The sequence below is a fragment of the Eublepharis macularius genome, chromosome 18 (genome assembly GCF_028583425.1).
Source record: "Eublepharis macularius isolate TG4126 chromosome 18, MPM_Emac_v1.0, whole genome shotgun sequence".
Lineage (NCBI taxonomy): Eukaryota > Metazoa > Chordata > Lepidosauria > Squamata > Eublepharidae > Eublepharis > Eublepharis macularius.
The window spans coordinates 38305814-38326448 of record NC_072807.1 but is presented as its reverse complement, the minus strand read 5'-3'; the positions used below and the strand labels follow the sequence as shown (position 1 = coordinate 38326448).

The following is a 20635-nucleotide window of genomic DNA, read 5'->3' as shown; positions in this document are numbered from 1 at the left end:
TACTTCCCTCACTGCTTTCTGCAGGCTTACACGTTGTTAATGTCCGTCTTTCCATGAAGATGGAACAGGGAAGTCCTTTTCTCTCATTGCTGCTGTTAGCTTCAGAGCAGGTCTGCATTGTAAAGTAGTAATAAAAAAGACATAGTAAAAAGTCTTTGGGTGTACGAAGCCTGTGACAAAGCCAGAACAGATGGAAAACTGCCTCCGTCATCTGTTTCCTAGTCATTGGGCTCCAGGCAAGCACTACCTTGATTAATGCAATTAAAACTACCTGTCCTAAGTGTTAAGGAGTCTGTGGCTGAAATTTGGATTCTTTATCCCTTTGCTTTTTCATGCTTCCTTTTCCTCTGTCTAGTTGCTCTTCTGGGCAGTTGCCTCCCTTGGTAATTGTCTGTGAACTAAATCCCAGCTGCAAACCATGAAACTTGCATCTATTTCCGTTTTGGGTGACTAGAGAAGCAAAGATACAGAAAATGTACAGAGTTCATTACTCCTATGCGTAGCTGCACCTCAGGTGCTGCTTCTCGTTAATACAGTATACCCATTGAGTAGCCCGACTAGGGTGGAGATACTCTAGATGATGTTTATGATGAATTAACAGCTGTTTTATTTCCTTACAGATTTCTCAGGGGTCACAGCTTTTTCACACGCTCTACTGTGATAAAAATGAACTGTTGTCTTCTGCGAAAACTAGTGGCATAAAGTCCACTTGACACATGCTGCAAGGAACTGTTACTTAAAGTCTACTGAAAGTAAGTAAAATGCACCACTCAAAGAAAGCATAAATAATGAGTTATTCTTGGCTTCAAGAGCACACAGCCTTAAACAGGTGCATGAATGTTAGCAAGTTGAGACAGGTGCCATATGTTCTTAAATGAAAATATTGGGGAAATTCTTCATAGAACAGAAGATGGGTATGCCAGACACTACAGTCATATCCCTAAAACTTGTGACAAAATGTCTTGGGTCTTGTTTCTGTGAACTGTGCTTGAAATTTATAGCAATAACCAGTAAAGCGAAATCAACAGCAGCCCGTACACAGGCTTTCTCTGTGGTGGCCCCTCCCCTGTGGAACAGCCTGCCTGAGGAGGTCAGGAGAGCCCCCACTTTCCTAGCTTTCCACAAACAGTGTAAAACCTAATTATTCAAAAAGGCTTTTGTATTGTAGGGAGGGGGCCTTAGACGCTTCGTTAATGAGTTAGGGACCATAGACTTTACCTCTGTGTTGCCTTATGTACTATCTGTTGCTTTAAATATGTGCTCCTATGTCAGCCCTAGAATTGCTTATGTTCTATTTCAACATTTCTTTAACTCTGTATTTGATTCTTTCTAATGTTACATCTTTTAAAACTTGTGTTTATTTACCCTATGGCATTATGAAATTGACCTTGAAACTGGCCGTACTAATCTCACGCTGTGTAATCTGCCTTGAGTCTCAGTGAGAAAGGTGTACCATAAATGGCATTAAAGAAAGAAAGAAAGAAAGAAAGAAAGAAAGAAAGAAAGAAAGAAAGAAAGAAAGAAAGAAAGAAAGAAAGTGTTAGGTTGTCAGGACAATGGTCTCATGGGTTCAGATTTGCCTGTCAGCCCCTGACTTGTGTGTCCCGTAGCGCAAGAGCAGTAGCGTTTGTTTTTGGGTCTGTCTTGAGCCCCAAAGAGGTGCTTTAGCACTAGTATAGAAGTATATAGTGCTCAAGGTTAGGCTTGGCTGCCCTCAACCTTCCTTCAGGGCATATTAACACAGGAAGGTTCAGAGCTGGCTGCCAGCCTCAAATACATGTTTTTTGTTGCTGCACAATACAGGGAGGGGAGTTCTTGGGAGTCTAGGAAAGAAAAAAGCATTCGTTTTTCGTCTTATCCCCTCCACCTTTACAGTGCCTCTAACACAAAATTTGAGTGCTTCATCGTGATACTTAATGGGAGCAGCAGTGTCTCAGGAGGCTGGGAAGGGAAAAAAATAAAGTCTCTTTCTTTTGCCTCCCTTCCCAAAGCTTCCCTCTCTTGCTTCTCCCTCTTGCTTTCTCAGTTTAACTCAGTTCAACGGCTGTACCATTTAAGATGCCATGTCTAATTGCTTATGCTTTGTTTCAGCTCCGTTTCGGCATGGCTTCCGCCCTGTATTTGATTTCTGTTTGTATCCAGTTTCCACGATCCGCACCCTATTGCTTTGTAATGGAATGCCTGAGCCGTTGATCATATCGACTCGCACTGTATAATCCATCTTGCATTTCGGTGAGAAAGGTGGACTATAAATAATGTAAATAAAATAAAAACCTAGCAGCCTTCTGCTGAATAACCCTTAGCCTCTACCCTGAGGTTGCTACTAGTGGTCCGCAGCAGCATGATAACGTGTGTGTGCTGCCACGGCTCTTCTTGCTTTCGAGGTCGTTCCTGTTTTTGAAACCACAGATTTCCAGTGTACCTGGGAGGCGGAGTCTTCTGTTTATGTGCCCATTCTAGTTTCTGTTTTGCTGCCTTACGTCAACATAGGACCACCCACTTTGCTACTGGAGGGAACGACGTCCTCTGTTATAAATGGTTGCTCAGCCATTCCTTTGAGCGAGACCTGTGTAAGAGAACTTCTAGATGGGTTGGGTCTTTGAACTTTATTCTGTAAATGGAAAGGGAAATGTCTATGTGAGTTTCCTGGGCCTCTTGCAACTGAACACCATTTCATTTATCCTTCCTGTGTAATTTGCATTTGTAATCATCAGAGCCCTTGGGGGAAGCCATGCGATCCTGAGCTTGTTGGAGAAAGTCTAGGATAAAAATGCTTCCAACATGGCTGTTCTTTCATAAGAGTTTAATGTCCTTTGGAGTTCTTTCATTTCTCCCAGAATTTTGTCCGTAAGGAACCCAAAATCCTCTTATTGACATACCATTAGAGTATGGGAAATTATTTCTGTAGTTCTGGATTTTGGATACATTCCCAGTTGAATGCTAAAAAAGGTTTATAACTTTCTGTCTATAATCAGAGTGAAGGTAAGTGGACCTGTCTAGACCAGACTTCACTTCCCAAAGTACAATCCCAAGCTTGTTTGAGTCTTATAATGTCAACTAGAAATCTTCACGGGTTAACAAATCTCTTTATTTGCCATTTCATCCCCTTCCTTCCTTAAGTCCAGCCAAGTCGCCGACTCCACTTTATTATCCATTTAGTGTCGTCTCTGGTTGCTACGGCAACTAAGAATGTATATGGGAAGTGGAACACATTGGACTGCACACCCTGGGTGCTGGGTGCTTCAAGGGAAGCGCCCTGCATTCTGCTCTGTCCTCTGATACTTGCCAGTGCCTTCAAGCCACCTCCTGTTTCTCTCTTCACTTGGAGGGCATGAGACTCCTGTGGGGAAGAACCGGTTCTGAAAGGTGATCCGTGCCCACTGCTGCCAGAAGCGGTAGAAGGAGATTTCTCCCTCCTGGAATTTTGCACTCTTCTTCCTTCGAACCCTGAAACCTTCCCCCGTCAGGTCCCCTGTAGGTGCAGGGCAGAACAAGACGGTGGGACTGAGGCAGGAGACCACAAGCGGGGACTCGCAAAGTATCCGCTGAGGAAAGGAGCGGATCAGTGCCTAGAGTAACTGGCTGCACCTTCTATCTTGGTGCGCTGAAATAATCTGGGACTGCATGCCTGGTCTGTTTGGACTGCAAGCGCGCACCTGCATGTCAGGCGCTTTCTGTGTTTGCCGTGAGGCCTGAGCTGGAGGTGTCCCACAGTACTGGCCTCTCGACGTGGGGATCCCAGTCACACCCTCTCTGCAGGGTCCCCAGCGGGGAGAGCGAGACCTTTGCCACTTGCTGCAGGGAGAACCGAATGGGAGGGTAGTACAGCAGCGGGCGCTGCACAAGTAGCACCCATGAAAGGAAGGGTGCCCTTGGATGAGAGAGAGAGAGGCAGGTGTAGGTCCCCTGAGCAAGGAGATCCAGAGCACCTCCTGGATTGGCCTGCCAGCTGACTAGAGGGTGAGGCAGGCTCTTTTAAAAAGCAGGTGACTGGGTGTGGTGGGTGGAATATGACCAGGGAAATAACACTGAGAGCAAGACTGATAGCGGGGAAGAGAAGAAGGGACCTGAAGGGGAGGGAAGAGGCTTGAGGACAGACTCCTGGACCTGGAAAGCCCACAAAGGAAAGGCAGTAGCAGCTGAGAATGGGAAGGAGGCAGATGGGAGCGAAGGAAGTATGCAGAAGCTGGGTGAGGGAAGGCCTCCTAGCCAGACTGGCCTGGACAAGGCGTTGAAATAAACCTTCTGTCCCAGCTTATGATGTAACATCTAGGGGAAAAGGGTTGCTGAATTGCACCCCAGGCTACCCCGCTGAATTAGCCTCTGGAGCTGTCCCAGTGTAACCTGCCCCCACCCCCAGAGCAGCTACCGATCACGCACCAAGTGAAAGGTTAGCAGTGGGTTAGGGGTGGGGGGTGGCGGCTTGGAAAGTGAGCATGCTTCTCAGATGTTCAGAAGTCTCCCACGCCTCTCTGAGCTCACTCTAAGGTATAAAGGCTATTTATAGATGAGTGGGAGTTTAGTATGGGCCCAGCTCTTGAAGTCCCTGCACGTTTTCCCTGAGACGAGGTAATTTTGGTGTGCTGAGAATTGCCGAATTCAGTAGAGTGGCTTGAGGTTTGTAGTCAACTTTAGTAATTCCATAGACGTTCAGCGACAGCCAGAACGATATTTTAGCAGAGGAAGGCCAGAGACCAGCTGAGCCATTCTGACGTTTCTCTGACCCTTGACAGCATCAGATACTCCAGGCAGGGGCTTAATGAGTGATGAGGCGAGATTTCTTATCAACAGCGTCTAATTCTTCAGATTTTCCCAGAAGAAGGGAAAGATTCCTGTTGTTGGCAGGCTGGTTGAAAAGCTACTGCCCCCCTGTATGGCTCCTGCCAGTATGTGGGTGATCTGAAAGTCGTTGTACAAGTGGTGTTTTCTGAGATAGCGGACGGAGCTCCTCCTGCGATGTGTTCGATTGAGATGTCGGCACAATTTGCCTTTTCCTTTCCAACTGGCTTTATTCTGCCTTTATTTCTTTTGTCAAACGTTTTTCTACCCTACTTCATCCTTCAACCTGTCATGTGACCGCTGGCCCATTCTTGCCATCCCAGACCGAAGAAGTAGCAGGGTGGCTTTGCCTACGGTAGCAAATAAGGTGAGTTAGGGAGGACATGCTTTGTGAATAGCTCTCAAGCATGCTCCCGTATGGTCTGCTTGGATGATTCTCTTCTAGACTGGACTTTAAAAGCTTAAGATGTGGACGCTTGCTTCTGAGCAGCCGGCTTGCTCGCATCCTTGAATTGCTCAGGCTGGAATTCGGGAACCTTCTGCCCAGGCAGCTGAATCTCTCCTCCTGCTTCACGACTGCTAGATGTTTACTCCTGTCCTGCTGTTGGGCCTCTCTGTATAGGGTTTCAGAAATGTGTGCAGTGGCTACAGTGCGTTTACCTCCAGCTGAGTGACAGTGCTGGTGAAATGGATTGAGCCAGCCATGTTCACCCACAACAGTGGATTCTGTTTCAGGGTTTGTTTGAGCGAGAGCTTTTCAGCACAAAAAGTAATTCTTACAAGTCGTAGCTGTATATTATGCCATAGCAGTTGCTTAAAGGTAAAGGTAGTCCCCTGTGCAAACACCGAGTCATTACAGACCCATGGGGGGACATCACATCATGATGTTTTCTTGGCAGACTTTTTGTTACGGGGTGGTTTGCCATTCCCTTCCCCAGTCATCTACACTTTACCCCCAGGAAACTGGGTACTCATTTTACCGACCTTGGAAGGATGGAAGGCTGAGTCAACCTTGAGCCGGTTACTTGACCCCGGCTTCCGCCAGGATCGAACTCAGGTCGTGAGCAGAGCTTGGGCTGCAGTACTGCAGCTTAGGGATCTCATTTTTGATTAGTTCAGCACCTGTGAGGATGTGTACATATCCTCTGAATACGAGGGCTAGGTGGCAATATCTGGGGAAGGCCTCAGCCCCTGTGCTTCGTTGTTGGCCTTTTAGAATTGGCCACTGTGTGAGACATCTGACGAAGAGAGCTGCGGTTCTTGAAAGCTTATGCTACAGTAAAGTTGGTTAGTCTTAAAGGTGCTACTGCATTCCTTTCTATTGTGTGAGACAGGATGCTGTATTAGACGGACCTTTGGTTGAGTCCAGCAGGGCTGTTTTTATGTTCCGTTCATGATGCTTTTGCTCCCTTAGATAACTCATCCCGCTTCATGTACATGGTGAACCGTAGGCTGTTCTATGAAATATTTTCCCCCTGTGAGTCAATCATAAAGTGCCACAGACCTTTTAATTGTTTTGTACACATGCATGCAGAAGGGAATCTGACCTCTTCTGTCTGTCCGAATCCATCCTCTTACTACGTTGTCTGAAATGGAAAGGGTTAAAAAGTAGAAAACGCTTTATCTTGGAGATTCTTCAAACATGTTGGTTTTAGCTGTACATCTGTGATCCAGCATATACTGGATAATGTCATGTGTAAAATATGACATGCCTTTAGCAGAGGTTTGTGCATACCTACATGATGCCTGTGTGTTGAAATCCCGGGAATTAGCTGCTGCTCCACGTGGAGGACACAGTAGCAAGTAGGGAGGGTTGCTATGTTTATAGACAAAAGCCGCTTTAATTGTATCAAGAGATTAATACCGACATTAGAAGTCGAAAGCTTTGAGCGATGCTGCAATATATAACAATTAAAAACATTCACACACAATTTTTAATTTAACTACGCACGCTAAGATCTGTCCCTTGGGAAGAATTACATAGTCTTTATTTTGTTTAAAGAAAATAATCAGACGATACACTGAGAATCATAAATTGCTTTTATAAAGGGTTCCCCCCCCCTCACTTTTTCTGGTGCTAAGCGGGATAACGTTCTGTTTCTGCCACTTCCTACCAATTGTGATATGTCTGCGCAAAAATCTTTCTTAGCATGGGGAGCCGCGCGCAGCTGGAGGTCTTTTTACAGTTGGTGGCTACAAATCACAGAATCACATAAATCCAGACAAAGAGTGGCTGTTTCCCCGGGAGAGGAAGAATAGTTTCTGTTTAGACCCCATGTTCTCAAACCTGGGAAGAGCAATCAGCAGCGTTAATCAGAATTCAAGAGCTTCAAAATATTTTGAAGAGTAGATTTTCTTTTGAGCACATCAAGCGCACTTGCGTTCCCACTGCCTTTTCAGGCTGTTTCCCAAAGTGGTCTGTTTATATTTATGGTTACCGTTTCAAATGTTCCTTTTAAAGTAAGGCTGGAAAACCTATTTTGAATGCCTTTTCCGGGTATGGTGTTTCTCCATTCCCTTTTGTATTGGGTAACCTTTCATACTAGCTAAGAAATAGCTTCTTCTTTTTTTTTTGTAAAACATTAGCAACTTATTTGTTCCTTGCTAACTAAGTTCAGAACATCAATGCGGAATCTGTCAGGAAGATCTGTTTAGAAGTCAGAGAACAATACTACAAGAAATATTGTAGCTTTTAAAAAGAGAGCAAGAATTGTGCCAGGAGAGTGTTGTCCAGCCAGCCATAGGTGTTACCATGTACCATGGGTGTGACCCTTTGAATGGATATCCAGTTTTTATTTATTTATTTATTTATTTCACATTTCTATTCCGCCCTCCCCACGAGTGGGCTCAGGGCGGATCACAACCCATTAAAACACAATAAAATTCCATTTCCCATAAAACGTTTAAAAACATCATTAAAATAAAAACATATTTCTAGTTATACAGTCAGCCTTACAAACTAAAACTGGGTGGTGGACAGCCTTCATAGGGAGGGTTAGATTTTATACAGCCCTTGTTTTTCAGGCCGGCGGAGTCCCAGACCTCAGCCATGTGCTTGGCGGAACAGCTCTGTCTTACAGGCCCGGCGAAAAGATAGTAGGTCTTGCTGGGCCCTGGTCTCAGTAGACAGAGCGTTCCACCAGGTGGGAGCCAGGACTGAGAAGGCCCTGGCTCTGGTCAAGGCTAGGCGGGCCTCCTTGGGGCCAGGGACCACCAACAGCTTTTTGTCTCCTGATCGGAGTGTCCTCTGGGGAATATATGGGGAGAGATGGTCCCGCATCTCTCTGAATGCATGGCCTGCCCACGTGAAGTTTGCCAAGTGGGCCAAACTATTCAAAATAATTAGTTGCCAAATTGAAAGTTAGTTTACAGAGACATGAGTCCAGAGGTATGTGTTAAAATACACATGGTGGTGGTTTGCGAAAGACTGTATGCTCTTAATGTTGAGGGTGGAGTTTCTGTCCCTAGAACTAAGACATTTGCTAAATAGCTTCTCATTCCTTCCCGAAACTGGAAATCACTTACTCTCCCTTCCTACCAAGTTGGCATTCCCAGGGTACAGGGAAGAGAAGGGGGGGCATTAAAACCAGCAGAGCTTGAAATATCTTTCAGAATAAAGTACAGAAATTGGAAAAGATGGATGTTTACATAAAGCTTTGTAGATTTTTTTCTGAGCACAGAATGGAAGTTTTTCATGCACTGTTTATGTTTTCCTAGTAGATAATTTTTTGTTTGTCAGTTTTAAGTATAACAGTTATTTGGCTGTTCTTTTAAAACTCCGTCTATGGACTGAAGAGAGGTTTAGCAAAATGCGATCATCACTGTTTTCTGTAATTCCAATAAAATAGCACTTACAAATTATCTTTATGTCGACCTATTTAAAAAGCTCAGGATGTATTGATGTAAGTTCTAAAGTTAGCTAGGTGTGTTGAGGGAAGTTCAATATGCTTTATTTCCGCCCTACAGGAAAAATAAATCCAATTTATGTTCTAATTCCATCTGACACTCAGTGATTGATGGATTTTTTTTTTTTTTGGTTTTCAGCAGCCTGGTATTTTTGTAAGCGTATTTTGGATGTGCTCATTATGATCACATAACTAAACAGCCACATTGACCTTGGGCCTGGAGCAGTGAGGGTATCTCAGGTATGGAGAAAAAATGTGGAAGGTCTCAGTCTTGCGAAATCTAGCACGAAGCCAACATCAGCTGCCCAGTTGCTATTTAACTTCATGTCTACTTCTTGTATGTTAAGAGGCTCATTGTACATTAAGTTGAAGAATGCTACATTGAGAGCAAAAACACTAATGGTTAGAATTACCACTGGTGGCAAAGCAGTGTACTCATAGATGGTGTGGGAGGTGCTAAGTTCATCCAGTTGGAACAAATGCTCTAGGTTTCGCGTTTGATTTCAGAGTGACTCACGGCTGCCTTCCCTTTTCTTTCCCTATTTGAATTCTTCTTTTTAAACACATTTTCCACTGAATGAATCACTTGCAGTCTACTCCTATACTCCTGCAGTGAGGTCACATCACTTAGCCCTTGTGAAATTGTGTCCCTTCTAACCTTGCTAGGTTGCGCATTCCTTTCCCCCTGCCTTCCATGCTTAGAAACACCACTGAATTTATATTCAGGCTCCTATACTCGCAGTCTGTATCACTTTACTTCTTCAGTCAAGTCCTCTGTGGAGCGCCCCCCTCTGCCGCTATATGCCCATAATTTCACCACATGCCTGAAGATGCTGGGCTAGCACCAGTGTGCTGAGTGATCGTGTGTCAAGGTACTTGGAGTTCACTTCATACACACAATCAGTGGCACGACCAAGGTTTTTTTTCAGCGGGAACGTGGTGGAACGGAGTTCCAGCACCTCTTGAAAATGGTCACATGGCTGGTGGCCCCGCCCCCTGATCTCCAGACAGAGGGGAGTTGAGATTGCCCTCCACGCCGCTCCAGCAAACTGATTATCAGAAGCAAACTGATCCCATTATCAGAAGCCCCTGATTGCATCTACTCCGCCCTCCCCTCTCCACCTATATATCTGACCAGTTTCTTCTTACCCTCCATGCATCTGACGAAGAGCGCTGTGATTCTCGAAAGCTTATGCTACAGTAAAGTTGGTTAGTCTTAAAAGTGCTACTGGACTCTTTTCTATTTTGCTACTACAGACTAACACGGCTAACTCCTCTGGATCTATGACTGTAGTCAGAGATACAGCAAGGAAAAGCAGACTGGAGAAGAGCATTTCTGAGCATAGCAGTTGTTAGATACTAATTAGTGATACTGGTAATTTTTACAGGCAGAATAAGTTTTCATTGGTATATGAGGGGAGTTAATTACTTTTTAAAAACTCATTAGCATACCCCATTAGCATACATGATGCCCCTTGACATCACCGGAAGTGTGTCATTAGCACAACTGATTTGCATATGCCACACCCCCTGACATCACCTATCCTGGCTGTTTTGGACCCAATCCTGGCCATTCAGGGCTGAAATTGGGCCCAAAATGGCAAAAAGAGACTGAAAATGGCCGAAAAGGGACCCAAAATGGTCAGGATCGGGCTGCTGCTGAGTGGGAGAGTGATCCGTCAGAGGCCCAATCTGGGCTGTTTTGGCCCCAATCCAGGCTGAAACGGGCCCAAAATGGATGAGAGTCAGGTGGGCGGGGCCACCTGACATGTGACCTCTTTGGGGAACTGCAGGTTCGAAATGAGCCCTGCAGGTAATAATGTGTGTCTATGAGAGAGAGATCTGTGGGAAAAGAAAGAAAGGTAGTTGTTACCTTCCAGTTTGTATAAATATGTTCCGTTGTCTTCATGGAAACAAGAGTGTATTTGCATTTCCTCAGCTATGACAGTTAGTTCCATTAGCTACCTACACACCAGTCCCTATGCCAATGAGTCACTATCATAAACTGGTGTGATTGTTGCTTTTCTCAGCAACTGGATGGTATAGACAGCTGGCAGTAAGTTGCTGAACACTTATTGCATCACTTAAATTGAGAACAACCAGATCATTGTACCCAGAAAACACAACTTCCTACCTCTTCAGAAGGAATTCTATGCACAGAATGTGATTAACTGGTCCCTTTAAATACTGTATAATGCTTGTGATTAATATGTCCTGTGCATTTTAGTGCATATAGGGTTCTTATGCTTGCTTAACGTGTATTTCTGTATTTCATTTAAAAGAGTCTTTCTCATGCTGTGGACATTATTTTCCTGCTTTGGAGGCAATCTGTTAATTATCAAAAGTTTGTGTTTCCTTTGCCTTCTCAGAAAATCTATGGGACTTGGCTATTGTTCCCACAATCTGTGTCGTCGTGGGGAAGCCACTAAAAACTGCCTCCCTATAGCCGGTCTTCCCTGGCCGTAATAAGTGGAGGCACCAACCACATGGCTTAGGACCACCATCTGGGAGATGTACAAAGACTCACAATGTAAAAACCTCTGTTTATGTGGGGAATAAGCCAGCATGTTTTGGTCTGCACAGAGATCATTCAGTACTCTTGGAGGGGGCTTACTAGAAGGGGACAGTTTCAGGTGGGTAGCCACGTTGATATGTAGTAGAAGAACAAGATCCAGTAGCTCATTAAAGACCACCTAGATTTCCAGGCGATAAGCTTTTGTGGGAGCTTTGATTCTCGAAAGCTCATACCCTGGGAATCTGATTGGTTTTTAAGGTGCTAATGGCCTTGAATCTTGCTCTGCTAGTTGTTTGTTGTTATTTTCATGATCATTTGCTTGAATTACTGGATATTTCATAATCGCTAATGGTCTAATGCGGTTACTGAGTTTCTTTTTTATATTAACGGATAATTTTATGGTTGTGAATGTCGAGAGCTTCAGTTATGAGGCAGTCGGAAAGTCATTTGGCACCCATAGGTAGATAAGTGCTGTTCACAGACTACTTTGTTCTTTGAGGCGTTGTATATGCTAACATGTTGTACAGCTATAATGGAAAAGAGTCCAGTAGCACCTTTAAGACTAACCAACTTTACTGTAGCATAAGCTTTTGAGAATCACAGTTCTCTTCGTCAGATGTATCTTCGTTCTCTGATGAAGAGAACTGTGATTCTGGAAAGCTTATGCTACAGTAAAGTTGGTTAGTCTTAAAGGTGCTACTGGACTCTTTTCAATTTTGCTACTACAGACTAACACGTTTAACTCCTCTGGAGCTATAATGGAGTTACTCAGACTTAATAACTAAGCAATAAAAGATGTTAACATTTTGAGAATGTGATTCTGACCACATAATTTCAAAGGGGGGGAATCATGTCACTAAGAAGCCACCGTAGTTCTTGTTAAAAGAAAGTGTTCTCCGCCCCCTTGCCTCCCTGCAAATGAGGTGTTGAGTCATCAAGTGAAGATGTTGCCGTAGACACCTGACCTTCAGGAAAGTGATCTTGGGAAAAAGTTTTGGTTTCACTCTTGCTCTTCATCACTGGATGTGTTTGTCAGGTTTTGACAAGCCATGATGTATTGTTCTGCTTCTGAACTTGATTATGATGTCAGTAGGGGAAGGCAGCTGCAATAGAAGGTCGCCGTAAACAGGATCAGGCCCTCAAGATGGTCATCTTGTACAGTAAGCAGTTGGCGTGGACAGCCTGCTCATTCCTTGAATATGAACAGCCTCTGAGAGATTGCTTTGGGAATTCTTTCCAGCGTTCTCCTTGCAGCCGTCATCATGGCTATCTTCATTAGGCTACGGCTGTACAGGAAGTCGCTGATCGTGGCCTCTCTGATGAAACATACTTTAATAATAAAACAATAATAATAAACAATAATAATATATTTATGCCATGCTTTGATAGTTCAAAACTATTCACATGAACGATTTTTCTAATTCTTGCATTAATTCTGTAAGGCTTGTTGCAAGCCAAGGTAGTGCTGACGGAGGCTTTGTTAATTCACTTAGTGAACTTTATGGCCAAGGCGAGATTCAGTCAGGGGAATTCCTGGCTCGCAGTCGTTCTATTTGCCTGTGCGCCAGTAATTGTACAAGCGGTAGATATTTAAAATACAAAAATTACGTAAAATAATACTCGCTCTTGTGTGTTGGTGGGCCTCTTTAAATAAGCAGCTGTTAGCAAACACTGTGTGTGTCATTAGATAGAACTACGGAGTTGCTATGCAAGTACAGGATCGTGTCCCTGGCAAACTCCATAGTATCAACTCTGTGTTTTGTTTTTTAAAAGCAAGTCTCTCGACGCTGCGGCTGTGGCAAAGGTAAGGAAACATACGAGTGATAATTGGTAAAGCCACAGAAATGGAGAAGGGAATTTCAAGGCAGAACTTCTGAGTTTTAGGGCAAGGATTTCAATGCGCCTTGTGCACACAAAACAAGTCCCGGTTTTGAAAATCCTGTATCTTGGAAAAAGAACAAGAGTGGTATGAAATATTGCACATTTTTCGTGCCATTACTTAATAATACACTTGCAGCATTTGACTTTCTTTGACTCAGAGCATACAAAGCTATGAATAAAGCACTGATTGCGGCAGTTGTTTGCCTTTGACTGTATAATCAATCTTCCTTCTGTCTTGAAGTCTCTTGTTTAAATCAATGGGGCTAGTCCTATGGAAGCTGCCTGATTATGGAAACGTAGTCAGGAAGAATCGATAAATGGGGCGAAAGGTATGGAACGAAAACAGGACAGGTTTGGTTCTGGTGAAATTGGGGCTCTCCAACTAACAATAGAGTAGCTGTAGTAACTGTCCAAGGATAGTTTAAATATCTTTAAAATAAAAGGGGTACAAAAAGAAGAGGGGGAGATACAGGGTCAAAGGAGGGGTAGGATTTTGCACTACAAGAGTTATTAAAATACCGAGTACTCAAAACATATCTTATTCAGAGTTAAGCAATATTAAAATAAAGAATACATACACTATTCCAGCTACTGTATGTTTTCACATTTACCTTCCCAAACTAAATACATCATGCAGTCTACCTCGTCGTTAATATTTGCCCATTTCCATCTTATCATAGCTTTATATTCTCTTTTATTTTTCTATATCCCATGCTTAGGAAATAGATTTCTAGCATCTTTTAATAATTTATTTTTTTTCTTTTAATAGATGGATGTCTTGTAGCCTGCTGTTAAATCCTGCCGCTGCTGCACCTCTGGCAGCACTTCTAGATGATCACATGACTCTTGATATGGATGCGGTCCTGTCAGACTTTGTTCGGTCCACAGGGGCAGAACCGGGTCTGGCAAGGGACTTGCTGGAAGGTAAGCTCACACACGTGAAAACGCTTTCCTCCTATCTCTGAAAATGCTCTTTGTTACACTATTGAGCCCCCGCGGTACAGGATGTTTAAAAAAGAGGTTGGCATGCTTTGGACACATTTATTTATTTTTATTTTTATTTTTATTTTTTTTGAAATTTGTGAAATGCTTTAGTTTTTATACAGGAATAAGGAAATTAGATAATAAACGTCATGCCAATATAGTTAAAACAAAGACAACTAGCATTTTTTTTCAATTATTTGATAGTCGTTGCTTCAAATCTGAGTAACAAAAAGTAAATGCTTAGGTGGAGAGTGATTTGTATTGGAAATGAATTCAATGAATGGTAACCATTTTGCAATAAAATCAGTTTCTTTCAAATAGTGTTCACTCTGGTATAATTCGTCATGTATTTTTTCTTGTATTGGACACATTTATGAAGCATAACTTTTGGTTTTGATTCTGGTGCCTCAAGTTATGAACCATTGGGGTCAAGAAGGATATTTTCCTGGATTTGGTTTGGATTTTTCCGCCTCTCTCTTCTTTGAGAGTATTGTGGGATGTTTGGTATGGCCTTGTGTTTCAGTGAGAGTTTCGTTAGAGAATTTCATGAGTGTGTCTCACAAAGAGTGTCTGATTGTCCTTGTTTATTGCAGTGAGGCGTTTGAGGAGAACTTCTTAGTATGTCATGACCCACTATTAAGTAGGAGGAAGTAGATTTTACATCTTATTCAGCAAGATGTCTTTTGCCAGTCCTGCGTGTAAACTTTTGTGTTTATGACTGCATGGTACATGTAATTTCTTCAGTGAGTCATAGAACTTTGCATGGGGGAAAATGCGATTATGACTCATTTTGAAATTGCTTACTAGGTTTGTTGGGGGGGGGCAGAATTAGGCAGCCACAAATGTTTGATAAATAATAACAAAATGGAAAGATGCATCAACGTTGTTGTGATTGTGTTATGTATGTATCTTAAGTTAGGTTACCTTTGACATAGTAAACTATTGGTAAAAATGGAACTCTTGAGTACTGTTTACCCCAGCACAGGAAATATGATCCAGTGGAGATTTTTTAATGTACTAAAATGGGAGTGCGGAAGTAAAAATGTCTTCCGGTTTTCATATGTCCTGCAACTCTCTTGCCACATGCAAGACAATATTTTCTTCTAATTCCTGGTAACTTTCTAAGCAATATCATGCCATGAAAATGCGTTTGTGGGAACTGCTTTCCAGCAATGGAAGGTTTATAATACCTGGTGTTAGACTAGATTATGTATAACTTCTTAGTTAAGGTAACATGAATATTACTGACTCTAAGTTGCCAGATGGCATGTAGATTACCTTCTGCTTTTAATGACTGTGTTCTGATGTATCCAGGCATGTATACACTCTCCCAAATATGCCTCAGTTGGGTAGCCATTTTGGTCTGCAGTAGAACATCAAGATTTGAGCCCAGTAACACGTAAAAGACCAACATTAAGTGGTCATTAAGACCTGGTATTTGACAAAGGGAGCTTGACTCTCAAAAGCTTATACTCTTGGGAAACCTTGTTGGTCTTTTAAGGTGTTACTGGACTTCCAAATATATCTCATCACATATGTTCAGACATACTTCTCCCAGAATTCTGTATGAAGTGATAGAGCATTTTTTTGGAGCAAACTTTGGTTGTGGTGACTAATTCATGAAATAACAGTGTGTGGAGGCACCTTAAAGACTTGGAGGCGCCTTGAAGACTAATGCAGCTGTTGTGAGTGACATGCATACACTCATCGACACTCAGAGAGGGGTTATAACAGTAGGAGTCATTAATACAGATGGGAGGCCACAAGGCCCAGCGTTCCAAGATTCAGGTGTGTTAATACTACAGGGCATGGATGAAAATGAGATTTGATCAGAAGAGTAAACTGGCCAGTCAAAGCAGATGTGTGCAACTCCTAACTGCTGACAAATTGGCAAATTAAGATGAATACACAAATCAATAAAGAACAATTACTTTCTGTAGTGTGCTAGTCCTCGAGGTGCCAAGAGATTTCTTGTCTTAAATTTCTAACTCTTGTTCAGATAGCCTCATATAGTAGGTCGCAAAGAGCAATGTGATCTAGGTTCCCCTATTGTTTCACCTGTCCAGACCCCAGAGTTGGTTTCCAGATAAATGTTTCTTATAAAAGTTAGAGCTCCAACCATCATCTTCAGTTTTCAGTTAGCCAAACCTATGCTGGATGGAGGACCAAGACATACTATGTACCTGGAGACTCTCAATTCACAAATTGGCAGGGCCGAGTTTTTTTTTTATTTCATGGCTACTGAAGGTTTTTAGACCAGCAATAACCCATCTTATTGAGTCATCTTCAAGGCAAGTATGTTTAGCCATATGTACAACATTTTGATATTTTCTTTTATAAAGTTCATGTCTGTTGTGTGATCCAAATTAACAGTGATTAATTCCTGTGATGTTCTCCAGCAAGATAATAAATTAAGGAATGCTTTTAAAAAGTCTGCAGGGAACTCTTAACCTAACGTTCTTGACTGATTAAGAAACGAAATTGGAAAGCTGGGAGAGTTGGAACTCAGTAAGACTGGCTCGGGACTGTGATCTCTGCTATCTAATGTTGATAACTACTCTGAGTCCTGCAGTATAAGTAAATAAGAGAACCAGCAGGTGAGGGCAGTTTGGGGTTTTACAATGAATCTAATGATAGGTGAAATAACGAATCCCAATTCTGAACAAGTTTAACAGTGACTGTTCGAAGGAATGCGGTCAGGTGGTTATTGTGGGTTTTCCGGGCTGTATTGCCGTGTTCTTGGCATTGTAGTTCCTGACGTTTTGCCAGTAGCTGTGGCTGGCATCTTCAGAGGTGTAGCACCAAAAGACAGAGATCTCCCAGTGTCACAGAGTCAGGACTTGCTGCATTGCATGTGCTATGAATAAATGAGTTATCCATTTTGCCAGTTTTGCATACTTAAGTGTGAACATAGGAAGGACACTGTGCTATATAGAAAAGTCGGAGACTTCTGCATGACAGAGACGAACATGCGCCAATATTCAACATTCTAGCAGGAACATGATTAGATCTCAGTGTACAAGTAGAGCATTCATGTCTGACCGGACAGTGGGCCCTTCAAGCTTGGAAGAGAAACAGCTTGTGTCCAACTCCAGCTTCCCTGGACCAATGCCATCTTGCCACCGTTCTTGATCACTGCCTGTTCTTTTTTGTACCGCTGAGGACACTGCACGGACCAGAGTATGAAAGTTCTTTTAAGTAAAGATGAGCATGAACCAGAAAAAAACCGAACCATGTGGTTCGTGGTTCGTCGCGAGTCACGAATCACGATTGAACTTTCACGAACCTACCCCCCCCGGGTCGTGAACCGGTTTGTTTGGTTTGTGAAAACGTCACATCCAGGTCAGGAGATCATCACTTCTGGGTCAGCAGAAGGTCACTTCTGGGTTAGCAGAAGGTCTGCAGGAAGTCCATCCCCTGTTGCCTAGGAAACTGAGTGATCAGCACCAGGCTGTCTGCAGTGATGAACCAAAAAACGAACCAAATGAATCAGCCTAAAATTCGTGGTAGTTCATCAGAAATGGGCTCTGACAAACCACGGGTTCACGAACCGGTCGGGTTCCTCACGATTCGTATTTCGGTTTCTGCCCATCTCTACATATAAGCATCTTTGCTTCTGTTTATCAATATCCCTCTACATTCCATTTTTTAATTTAAAAAATGCAGTGGAAGAAAATACAGGAGTGAGAGAGGGTGAGTTGAGGCACATAATCTTAGTGCTCATCATAATTCATTTAAAAGTTTTGGCAACATTTCAAAGGTGTTGGGGGTAACCAGCTCTCTCTCTCTCTGTCTGATACCTTAGTCGTTTTAAATACTTTGCCTTCAATGTGGAGATTCCTATGTCCCCAATGTTCAGACCTTTTAATCTCAGTCAGCAGAGATCACAGAAGAATATCTAGTATATAATGCAGTTTTGTAAATTTCGTGTGGGAGATGGCTACCAACAGAGCGCATTTGTGATGGTTGATGGTGATTAAATTAGCATAGAAATATTTTCGGAGGTTATTACCTGTGCTATAATGTTAATGGGATTGTAAAAAAATTTTAAAAATCAAGAAACACAACATGTAGGATTAAAAGAGAGAGAGATGATATTTTAGTGATGGAAGGGAGGCAATTCTGAAAAAAGTGTCACAGTAGAAATCATGTCACTCTGGTGCATTCCTTAATACGATATGAGGTAGCAACGTTATCTATGCTTTCAGAACTAATCTGTCATGCATGTTTTGATGAGAACAATTATTATATCAAGGTCACGCTGTTGTAGACCACAAGACTCATTCCTGTGTTAAAGTATTAAGTAAAATGCTCAGGAGGACTAGGAAAATCCCTGGTGCTTAAAACCTTGCTGTTGGCATATTTTCCAGGCCTGACGCTATATCTAGGTGCTACTTTCCATGGTTTCTCTAGACATTTCAGAGTATGGCACTGGTAGGAAAGGTCATGGTTGCTGAGATATGTGGCAGTGTCACCATAAATAAGTTGGACTCTCAATCAGTGCAGTGAAAGCTGCAAATGGGAAAAAACCCATTTTGTTGTAACTGGTAGTTACCTTTATTTTATTTAGTGACAAGTGTAGAGGGTCCTAGTAAAGGCTTTTCCATTGGGTAGCCAGTTCTTAGGCAGAGCTTTAATGGGAGCCAGTAGCAACAGAGGTTTGTGATGCTGTTTCTAGAATGGCATTTCAGGGCTTGACACTTAGGAAGGATAGAAATGTCTGTATGTGGCCCAGGTGTGCATTGTCAAGAAGCAGGCCTGCTGTTATTCCCATGTTACTAATTCAGAGCTTTATGGAGGCTGACCAAGTTTAATTATAGTTCTTGCCATTTGAGTGCAATCTTTTCCCCATCTCCCTTCCCTGAGTTTAGTAGTAGTAGTGCTTTTCGTTTCAGGTTTACACACTCAATTCAAGAATCTGTTCTCCATCCAGTTAATGAAGAATGTATGCCAGATAACCTGCAAGATTTACAATTACTCCATTTTGACTACAGGAAGAAAGCTTGACCGATCTCTTGAGTTGTTATATGACAGGCATGAAATGAACATCCACTCCAAAGTAGGAAACCTAAGCTTTAAAGTCGATCCAGTTTTTTTCTTCGAAGCTATGTTTAAACAATGCTTGTTTCCTCCCCCCCCATCCAACCATGCTATGACTAAAGTTAGCTCCTTGTGTGAGTCAGTAAGAGTTTAAGAAATATCCGATGGGCTCTGCGAGCAGACTTCTAATTCTGGTGGCATTGCTGTTCTTTAGTTGTATTTGTTGAGATGGCTTTCTTGCTTTAGGGTGAGCTACAGTTACTTCACTTTTATTTTTTCAGATCCTATTAGGTTTCTTTTGGTGAGATTCCTTCATACATAATATATGAGGATGAATTTTGAGGAGAGATGGCTTGCCCAGAGAGCTTCTTCAGAGATGAAAAGCAACCCTGGCCACTAGATCTGGCTAACTATTCGTGAGCAAACAGGCACAGTTATATTCCTGTTCAGTGATAATAGGGGGGAAATTTTGAATCTTGGAATGTTGCTTTGATGGACTGTTCCAGATTAAAATTCCCTTCATTACCTACTTTCCAACTCTGCCCATTCGAGAATTCTCCATCGGTGCTTGAAAATCAGGCTTCGAAGGCAGCAGAAAGAACAGCTTTATGAGGAGGGAGGGAAGGAGAGGTTGCTTCATCCCACCCAGGCCTTTATGGGCAACATCCCTTTGTAGCTGTATAGTACAGAAGATACTTAGGCTCTCTTGGGTCCCACCTCCCCATTTTGCCCCTCCTGGACTGATAGCCAGTTGCTGGCTGCCTCACACACTGCCCATCGCTATGTATAAAAACGAGGTATATTGTTCTTGATTTGGATTTTTGTTTTGCTTGCTCTTTCTGCCTTTTCCCTGGTATATAACGGAAAAGATTTTGTCCCCTTCAGCAATTCTTTGCCTCCTCTGTGGCATTATACCCATCCGTGATGCTGACTTCACTGTTGTCAGTGGAAAAAGCTGCTTGTTAGCAGACACGCCAGAATGCATAGGTAAGTGTTGTGACCGAACTGTGAGGGAGGAGACCAGCCCCCTTTCAGAAGCGTTCTTCCTGGACTACAAGGAAGGAATTCTATTTTGTGTCCCTCCCATTTGACTCGTAATTTTAATTATTGAATTGATGGAATTAATTGTGTGGGGAGGGCCGAAAATGTAAGTTTTTAAAGTGATAGGACACTTTTGCTTTCCAGAGATGACTGCCTATGCCTGTCTACAGCGTCCAAACCTCCAAGAAAGAAAAGTTTCATAGCCAGAATCCACCTCCCCCATAATAATAGTAAAAGCAGAAACGAGAGTGCCAAAAGGAGATTTGACCGTGCCAGGAAGCAGTTAATCTCCTATAATTATCTAAAAGTGGGAAGACGCATTATTACAGAAATAAGCTGAGATGGAAAATAAAATAGCTGTATGGAAGTAGACTGGCACCGCAGATAGCAACTAAACGTGAGCGAATGGATAAGGAGTAGATCAAAAGAAACAAAGAAGGCTATACAAGTATAATGAAGAGATAAGGAGGCTAATGGATGTGTAGAGGAT

The 20635-nt window shown here is 42.7% G+C and overlaps 1 protein-coding gene across 1 annotated transcript in view; it reads left to right on the top strand.

The window, feature by feature from the left end:
* Nucleotides 1–671: 671 nt before the first annotated feature.
* The window catches only part of OTUD7A (OTU deubiquitinase 7A), a 64820-nt gene continuing 44856 nt past the window's right edge, over nt 672–20635 (top strand). The window contains exons 1-2 of the mRNA XM_055002833.1: nt 672–752; nt 13850–14004. Of these exons, the coding sequence (XP_054858808.1) occupies nt 13854–14004 (151 nt within the window). The 5' untranslated portion in view covers nt 672–752; nt 13850–13853. The remainder of the gene's footprint in view (nt 753–13849; nt 14005–20635) is intronic.